General features: G+C 30.4%; 1 protein-coding gene across 2 annotated transcripts; it reads left to right on the top strand.

The window, feature by feature from the left end:
• Window positions 1-1,677: 1,677 nt before the first annotated feature.
• On the top strand, window positions 1,678-4,883 carry LOC111633961 (F-box only protein 47-like). 2 transcript variants are annotated; one of them, XM_023378617.1, is made up of 4 exons: window positions 1,678-1,752; window positions 4,160-4,340; window positions 4,435-4,605; window positions 4,702-4,883. In XM_023378617.1, exons 1-4 carry the CDS (start codon window positions 1,684-1,686, stop codon window positions 4,818-4,820), a joined length of 540 nt encoding a protein of 179 aa, XP_023234385.1. In that variant the 5' UTR covers window positions 1,678-1,683; the 3' UTR covers window positions 4,821-4,883. The 2 variants fall into 2 exon arrangements, with proteins under 2 accessions (XP_023234385.1, XP_023234386.1); XM_023378618.1 differs by having other exon boundaries at window positions 4,160-4,217.
• The last annotated feature ends 5,137 nt before the right edge of the window (window positions 4,884-10,020 follow it).

A 10,020-nucleotide genomic window follows, 5' to 3' on the forward strand; every position in this document is an offset into this window, starting at 1 on the left:
CTTTATTTTTTAAAATAAAGTTTTTGCCTTTATTTAAAATAAAGTTTTTNAAATTTCTTAAATTTGGTACTCCTTTTAATGATCCCAATTCGGCTAAAATATTTAAGCTGTAGGAAAATTAATTTTGAACCGTTTCCAAATATTGCAGAAAAGGGACCACAATTAGTAAAGTGAATCATCACATGTGCAAAAAAGACATTCCTCAGAAAAGTGCGACATACTTCGAAGTGTCTAAGAATTTCTAAAAATCCCTTGTTCCAATCCTTTTAAGAACGATCTTCCAAGGGATAAATGACACAAACCTTTCTTCAAAAGAAACAGGAGCGTAACTGAATGAATCTTAAAAGCTGTCACTAACTCAAGTGCAAAGCATTAGGACTGGGTTATAAACTCCAAACCGTAACCGTAACCGTATCCAGTAGTGTATTTATAAACTCTGTATCATATTACGTAGTAGCCTTTCTATCAGAAGTCGAAAGCCTTAAGTAGCTGACGAGACCTGGACAGATCAGGAAAAGTGCGAAAAGCTTAAGCATCTGGATTGAAGACAGTCATGGCAAAATATCTCTTTGAGTAGCTCTATTATCCGTGAAAAGCATTTTTAAAATCATTTTACTACAATTAGTACAAAGTCAAGATTAATTATGTTTAGTCATTCGATACTAATTTTTTAAAGGTTTAAGTAATGTTATGCAGGTAATAATAATAATAGGTAAAAATTCTTAAATTTAAGAGTAGAATTAAAGCATGTGGCTGTTGCGGAACATTCAAAGAAAAGGCAAACACGAAAATTTCAAGCTTTTTAGAATAAGTACATGCGAGTTGTGATAATTATTAGGCTATTATATTTCTCTATTATGAAAATAAATAATGTTTTGTATTAAAATGTGAATTTATTTTCAAATTTACAAAAATATAATAGTTTTATTTTTCCTACTTCTAACATTATCTTTTAACATAATTCTCTTTTTGTATTCGTGGTTTTCATATTCCCAGTAGTTTAGTAAGCTATTCCATGCTATTTGCTTCAACTACCACGATTAAGAACTAGCGTACAGTAAAAGCTCCATATTCGCAAATACGGAACTTTTACTATACGCTATTTTATTAACAGCGTAAATATTAAAAACTGAATTAATATAATAATTATGGTAATAAATATTGTACACTAAATCGATATAAATTATGTATATTTACACACAATATTCTCTTATTTTGCTTGTACAGTATTAATTTTTCAGTTTTTTTTTTTTAGTTTTTACTGTAATAATTCGTAGAATTTGAAAGAAACTATCCCACATTTCTTTGATTTGAAATTTACACTTATTTTCATTTTAATATTTGTATTTATAATTGCATCAAAAATTTAGTATTCGTAGATGTTTTATATATATATTGCAGCCCTATATTTTACATATAGGGCTGCAATATATATTAGAAGGCCCGATTAACTATATACTGTTTCCATTTTGCACCACATTCCCAAGAATTTTCCCCTGAATAATTACACAGATGACTAGAATGACCAAGGAAAAGTATAAAGTACAGGAGCAAGACACTACTAATATGAGATGGAGAATATATATTTTAAATTAAATAAATTAAGAACATGATTAAAAATTGCAGCCCGGAATTGTAACATTGTCACAATAAATAATTGCTCGTTTCGTTTTAGGTCTATTAATGAAGAGGTCAACTTGCTTGTATCCAATGAAACAAAGAATTATGACCAGTTTAGAATTTATAAATAAGGTAATATAGGCTAAATTATTAAAACTCAAAAAACAAAGCATTTTGTAAAGTCGTACACTTTACCAATAAATTGGGCTTTTATTTGTTTGTAAAGTCGTACACTTTACAAACAAATAAAAGCCCAAAAATGTAAAAACTTTAGGGGTTATTTTTTGACCGAATACCATTCTTTCCCTCTGTTATATATAGCTGCTGAGAAAGTAATAGACTTTTGGATTTTAACTTCCATCTTCAGTAGAATTAATTAAAACATTTAAGAACAAAATTGATTGTTTAAAGACGATATATCATTTCAAAGAATTCCGCTGAAGATGGTATTAAAGTCTAAAAGTACTAAGAAAATCTGTTTCTCTTTTTATAAATTTGTCTTCCTAAAGCGAGAAATTCCATTTTTATGTGAGTTTATTATTTTTATTATTATTTATGTACAAAGGGTAGGCCTAAACATTGGTAAATTTGTGATAAAATTAATTATTCTGTAATTATCGGATATATATTTCATAAATGGACATTAAAAGGACAATACTCTCAAGTTAACAGCATAGCTTTTTGTCATTATGAATATACTGTATTTATAACTTAATTTTCTACGAGTATATTTTTTCTGTGGCGTACAGTACAAGTGGTGATATCGTGGTCTTTTAGAAGGTCCTTTAGCCTGTATATTTGGTTGAAATTTGAAAAAATTGTAGACCTATAAATGCCCACTGTCATTTGTCTGTATGTCAATACGGCTGTTGTCTGTCTGCCCTTGCTTAATCTCGAGAACGGACTAAAAGAGGAGACCGAATATGGGAAAGCTTAGAGGCAGGAGACTTCGATTAACTGTATAACATTTTCCGATCTATAACGAATGTTACGTGATTTCAATCCAAAATTTTTTTCCTGTAGGATGTTAGATAGATGACCGGTACGACTCTGTTGCTAAAGGAAAAGTATGATGTACAGGAGCAAGTCACTACTGATTTGAGGTGGAGAGCATGTATTTTAAATTAAATAAATAAAAAAAAATAATGAATAAATAAAAAGCTAAAAAAAATATATGATTAAAAATTGTGGCCCGGCATTGTGACATGTCACAATAAATAATTGCTCCTATACTGAACACTTTTCATCCTCACGATTTTAATAAATTTATTTTTTCACATTGACGATATTTTGATGGCATCTCGAGTAGTAATTTCGTGATATATTGGTTATTTTGTCGTACCTTATTTTGGACCTAAAAAGTATGGCAGATATATTCAAGTAACATTACCTATAAGTTATAATTTGACGATAATTAATTATTAAATAGTCCCTGTGTTTGATATGTGAAGAATTTCACAGTGAAAGCTAAAAATGTTGTCCAAATACCTACCGTATTTCCTCGGCGTAATGACCGGCATGCCTGTTTAAGTGAGGCTATACATCCCTCTCTAGGGAGCGCATTAAAAAAACGAACGAGTTTTTATTGTAAAACTGTGAAACAGTCAGCATTACATCAAAAACTACGATTGTATGTTTAATTATTCATTTTGTCGTCTTTCTAACGACTTAAAATACTCTTGGAATTCTGAAAGTGCTTTTTTATGTCTATTTTATTGTTATTTGATTCAAAAACGCAAAAATAAACATATTAAATTTAAATTATCTCATCTTACACCAATTAACATCGGCTTTGTGTCAAATTTGAGAAGAAGGTGTTATTTTTAACGGCAGGGTAGATGGTCAGTGTAGCCACACAGACTAACTACAGTCGACCCCCCCTATAAGATCATTGATTTTTCCGTTTTATCTGAATTACATGTTGTACGGGTCACTTAGATTTTACAAATACGTGTGCCGGACTGTGAATGGCTTACATATTTGTAAAATCTAAGTGACTCGTACAACATGTAATTCAGATAAAACGGAAAAATCAATGATCTTATAGGGGGGTCGACTGTACTACTACTATCACTACTAATGTCAATAATTTGTTGTTTTATTGTCTTCTAAACGAAAACTCTTTTCCTGATTTTAAGTCAATCAAATTATAATGTTGTTATTTTATTGTACTAGGAAGAATGTTTTCTTTAATTAACAACTAGTTTTGTTACATGTGATTAATTTTATATTTTAGTAGCAGTTTAACCGGCATGCCGGTAATCCCGGGGTTTCTGTCACGCTGGTCTTCCCCGTTTATAAGCGGCATGCCAGTCATTCCGCAAAAATACGTTTAAGGAAATTTAAACGCACAATACAATAAAAACAATAACAACCGCGTGTTTAAATATATTTCAACTTATTCTCAAGTTTTTAGATATTTAGATAGATATATATTTATTTATTCCATATTCATATTATTTAGGTTATATATATATACAATATACACATTAACATGTAATAAAATGAATTTTTAAAAATTTAAACAATTTTATTATAGTTTGAATGTAATCGTAAGAATAAAATCCTTAATAGGAGTCACTTTCTACAATGCTGTGGTAAGTTTATTCAAACGATTATAGCTGGATGGAACGAAAGCGAATGCTGTTCTGTGCATTCTATTCTTGACAACGTTAGTGATATAATAAACATTCTAAAATATATTTTAACATCATTTCCAGGTAATATAATAAAGAATTTAATAATAATAAACTAATTGTAACGTAAATAGATGACATTCTATTAAAATATCCAAGATTTTGTAACATATTTTAGGTTCCAATCCAGAAAAGGAAATGTATGTTCGTACGTATTATCGTTTTATTTATTTAGATTATTGCTGGAATTCTACAGATCGTAATTTTTGGTTATCAAAAATATTAAAACCTTGGCCTCTTAAGCATCAAGCAAAACTATTATTTTTACTATATGGCTTTGTACGTTCAGGTAACTGTATAATACTAACACTTACACTGGTTGGAAAATCTGTTTAATATTTATAGCTGTAAATTGTTTTAAATTATAAATTTCATTTTATCATAGATAAAATTCAGTGGTTCGAATTATTAGAGAATATTCCTGAAGATTATTCTGAAGCTAGTAGAAAATTAGCAGGTGTGCCTTACTTACATCATACAGCTAATGCAACAAAATATTCTTGAATGGAATGAAAATCATATTATTTCTATACTTGAAGAGTTTACTCGTAATATTAGAAAAAAAATGTTTTTTAATATAGTTAAAATGAAATAAATGAACTGAATATACTCTTATATTACTTAAATTTCAGTATTAGTTAATTTTTGAGGAAAAAAAATGTTTTTTAATTAAGTTAAAATGAAATAAATGAACTGAATATACTCTTATATTACTTAAATTTCAGTATTAGTTAATTACTAAGCTATATACAATAAGAATCATTAATTAAACAAACAAAATAAAAAATAAACTTAACATGTAAGACTTATCTAACAATAGTAAACTTAGTCAATGGGTTAACTATCTAAACTATATTTAACTAGACCACTCATCAACTAATTTGTTCTCTACTAAAATAAATTGATACACATTCAAAATTAATCATTTGGAATTTAATGTTTGAAATATTTTGATTAAATATGAATTTATTTAAATTATTATAAAATATTATTATTATTGAATTATATTATTCAGTATTTTCATAAAAATTAGTGTTCTGTACAATATATTTATTTAAGCCAAATGCATAATTACTACATGGGGCTTTGAATAGAATAAAAGTTATAATAGCAGAATTAAATTTAAAATATTGATTATTATTATGTTATGTTAAATCATTATAAATATAGGAAATCTTAATTTTCAATTATTTCATACTTCCCATCGTTTCATATGGCTTACTTTAACAATTTAAAAAATACTTTGATGTGCAAATTACACATCTGTATTGTATTTCTCATTGCATCAGTTGAAAACTAACTTATGGATTTAAGCCAATAATTTAAAGACATTAGCTAATTCTCTTACTTGTTAGATAATACTGCCAAATTTGTTGTTTTTCTTTTATGAAAATAATTAACAAAAACACTATTTAAAGAAATAAATAAGTTTTAAATTTTTGACATTTTATAAAATTGATTAAAAGTAAAGAAATTGGAGATGATAATTTTAATAATAATTTTTATTTTTTCATAGAAATGTAAGACAACAAAACAAGTTTTTAAAAAAAAAAATTATTATTTTAATTATAATTTGTTTGTAATATTGATTATTTCAATTGAACAATTTATGTTAGAAAATACTTATCTATTAACCATAATTTTTTCTTCTGTTTCTAAAAAGAAAAATTATAATAATGACATTTTTCAATAAAACTATCTCAGCAAAATAAAGGTGTAGTGTGATAAGTTAATTATTTCCTGAGCATGTTCTGTTTAATAATGACATAGTTCTATTACATCAGTTAACATCTGATTTATAAATGAATTAGAAATACATCATCTTCCAAATAAATGCTACCTTTTTAAATTACTATAATTATGTTAATTATTATCTAAGAAGTAGACAATGTATCCCAATACAGTAATCATCTGAATTTTGTTTCCTGCAGCTCACAAAGTTAGAATCATTCATCATTGGGCAACATGAGTACTCTGCAGAATCTGTAGAATTGTGGCTGCTATGGAAGGAGTGACAATGGATATGCTTTAACAAGCATATGAAGAATTTGAATATCAGTTGGATATATGCTGTATGACACAAGGTGCACACATTGAGAAACTGTAATGCACAAATGTGAAACTTTGACAGTTTTTCAATGATTTAATGTACAGTACATTACAACAGTTCTCAGATAATAAAATTATTGTAATAATAATTGGAAATAATTTAAATTTGTAGCATTTTTTTTGGAAGACCCTGTATATTTAAGAATATATAGGAAATCATTATTAATGAATACTCTAACCTTACAATGTTTTTGAAAATAATCCTATATATTTTGTGTATTTATTTATGAAGTTATATGAACAATCTAAATAATTATTAATTTATTTTTAGCTCCTCCAACATATGCAGAATGTGTGGAAGGTTCAGNAATATCGAAAAATCCCTTCTTAGTGTACATTCTGTTGACGTACCCTATTAAAATGCAATCAAAAATGCAAAAAACCGCATCTAAAATAGTATAAATAGAAGCAGAGTTCTTTACGGTAAGCCTTCCCCGTAAGGCTTACCGTAAAGAACTGTCCATCCCCCATGTTTAACGTAATAATATACAGCCTATGTACCCCCTGAAGTTCCATTCTAAATATTGGTGAAAAAATTTTTGAAATCGGATGAGTAGTTTCGGAGATTACCTGCTGCATACAAACTAACATACATACATACATACATACCAACATTACCTCTTTATAATATTAGTATAGATTGTATTGCAGTTATAAAAGTTTAACTAACAGGAATCCACCGAAAGCGACGGTTTTTTTTATTCAATTAAAATACAATAAGCTCATTTAAAATTTGGCATTATACACAAAAATCATCACCTATTTTTCGGGTCCGTTTGCAGGTAGTTTGCATCTACCTGCCCTGGTACCACGAGGCTTCTTTCAACTTTACATCAGAATCACAGGGTGGTAATTTGCCATTCTCAAGACCGACTGACTTTTTGGCGGAGCTTGGGATTAACGGCCACAGTAGTGGGCGGTTTCCTCGTGGCAATCGCAAATAAAACTCATCTTTAGACCTACCGACAGTGGTATGGTTTCCTAAGTAATGAACGTGCAGATCTACTTTCCAGGGAGGCTGCAACAATCAGTACCTCTGACCAGGGCCGGATCATCGCATAGACAAATGAGACAAATGTCTAGGGCCCGGTCAAACTGTCTATTTTGAAAAGATTTATAAATAAGATAGTTTACTTTTCTGTTGGACAACAGTATATAATAAACAAAAATATATTGCTTTTTATATGGTTATTGTGAATTCTAAAATCTAAAGAAAATGTACGTGGGTTGAAAAAGTTCCCGAACTTTTTCAACAGCGCTCCTCCAGTTGGCTATTTTTTAATTCGCTTGAGCGTTGTGTCCGCGGAAACCTTCCGAGTAACCTCCTTCAACCCGTTTGTTGATATCTTGTTTTGGTGATTAGTTACGGCCGTTTGTGTGAAGTGGTGTTTGTGGGGTTCGGCGAAAAATCGGATCCGCGGAAATCAGCTCTTTGAAAAAGCAGCGTTGTTCTGTGAAACTCTGTGTGCAACTCGGAAAATCCTTCACGGAAAATTCCCACGGGTGGGTGAAACAGCCCTCCGCCCCAAAAATCTTCGCTCAAAAATGTTCGCTCAAATGTTAAGGTGATGTTGACTGTTTTTTTTCCGTGCAAAGGGGGTTGTGCATCACGAATACCTACCTACAGGCCAGACAATCAACACAAGTACTACCTGGTGTTATGAATCGCCTAAGAGACAAAATCAGGCGAAAACGGCCCGAACTTTGGAGGAGCGGCGAGTGGTTCTTTCACCACGACAACGCGCCGGCTCATTTGTCCCTCAGAACACGAGTTTTTGGCCAAAAACAAGACCGCTGTGCTTCCCCACCCACCCTATTCATCTGACCTGGTCCCGTACGACTTTTTCCTGTTCTCCAACAAACTAAAAAACGCGCTCAAAAAAAAAAAAACATTTGCCACCATTCCAGAGATAGAAAAAAACGATGGAGGAGCTTATGAGCATTCCGGAAAAAGCATTCCAGGACTGTTTCAAAAAGTGGAAGTGTATATGCTGCGGAGGAGACTACATTTGAAGGGGAACCCAACAAATAAATTGTATGTGAAGTATTTTTTTTTTGTAGTAAATAAAGTTCAGGAACTGTTTGAACAACCCTCCTATTCTTATGTTTCTTTTTATTGAAAGTAAAACTCCTAATAATATAGAATATTCTTTATAGCGATAAGAATAATATTAAATAATTAAGCGATTAGGAATTGGGGACTTAAACAAAACCTTGACGAAAGAGCCGGAATATTACTTAAACAAAAGCTTAACCGAACCAATCTATAGCCGAGTACAGTGGGAATTGATTTTTTCGAAATACTGTATTAGATGTAATAAAGACAGAAATTTTTCCAGTTCGACGAGAGTGACCGAAAAGTTGTAAATTTTGGAAATTTCCGTGGACGACATCTGGCCCTAAAACGAATTAGTTAGAAAACAAAAGACGGACAATCTATTAAGTTTAATAACCCAAGATTTGACAACAAAATAAAAAATATTGAATTAATGTTAGGGGCCGCAACTAATTGCCTCGAGAGCCAGTCATGGCCCGCGGGCCGTATCTTTGACATCCCTGTTTTAGATCGTCGAGAGAGTCGTGCAAGACCCTTTGCCATCTTTTAAGTTTCCTGACTCTTATAACACGGGAAAGTATTGTGATCCTGTGAAATTTCGCTTGTTTCTCGACGTTTTGAGATCTCCTAAACCTAAAAAACTAAACAAATAAAACAGTAAAAATATCGCGGTATGTGTGTGTTGGCCTCTATTTTGCTTAATATCTGAGAATGGAGTAAAGAGTAGAAAACGAAATTTGGCATAGTAACTTGTACATATCCGACATTGATGCTATGAAAGTTTGGTGGTTGGTGGACCGAAGAGTAAGAAGATTTATTAACTTAATGAAAAGCAAGGCAGAGTTTAATTTAGATTTGTTATGACTCTTCGTAACAACATACAAGAAGCCATTCCTTTAAAGCCAAATAATAAGCTGACATTTTATAAATATCACCAAAAGAATAATATGTATAACAGTGTCTTNGTTTTGGCTCGAGATCATATAATGAAAAAGAAAACGTTATTAAAAGAGAAAGGCCAATGCCTAAGTTAAATATAAACGCTTCGATAAAAAAATTTGTTCGACATTTTCACGATAAAATGGCTCTGTAAATGCATTTTTATGCATTTACAGAGTGAAATTAGTATGTGGAATAATAATGGCTTTGACAATTTAGCTGGCAAAAGACACGAAAAATCGTCGATTCTTTCGTATTTGAACCAATTTGGAAATCGAAGCGGAATAGAATTTAACATTAGTAAATAATATAAAATAAATATTGAAAATTGTAACGAGATAATTATGGGTAATAGATATATTATATCTAAATAAATAGATGTTATATGTTTTTATCAAAGCAAGAATTGGCATTTAGAGGGCATATGGAATATATTGGATCTAATAACAGAGGTAATTATAATGAACTTGTTTATTAAGTACGTCAGATAAATAATCTATTAAAAATACATTTAAAGAAAGAATTAACTGATTGCCCCTGGATGTCGGCTTCTTATAGAAACACAGCTTCCCTATCATCAAATGTCACGGCACGCCCCTG

This window comes from Centruroides sculpturatus, unplaced genomic scaffold, assembly GCF_000671375.1.
Source record: "Centruroides sculpturatus isolate CEXI.00-Female unplaced genomic scaffold, Cexi_2.0 scaffold662, whole genome shotgun sequence".
Taxonomy (NCBI): domain Eukaryota; kingdom Metazoa; phylum Arthropoda; class Arachnida; order Scorpiones; family Buthidae; genus Centruroides; species Centruroides sculpturatus.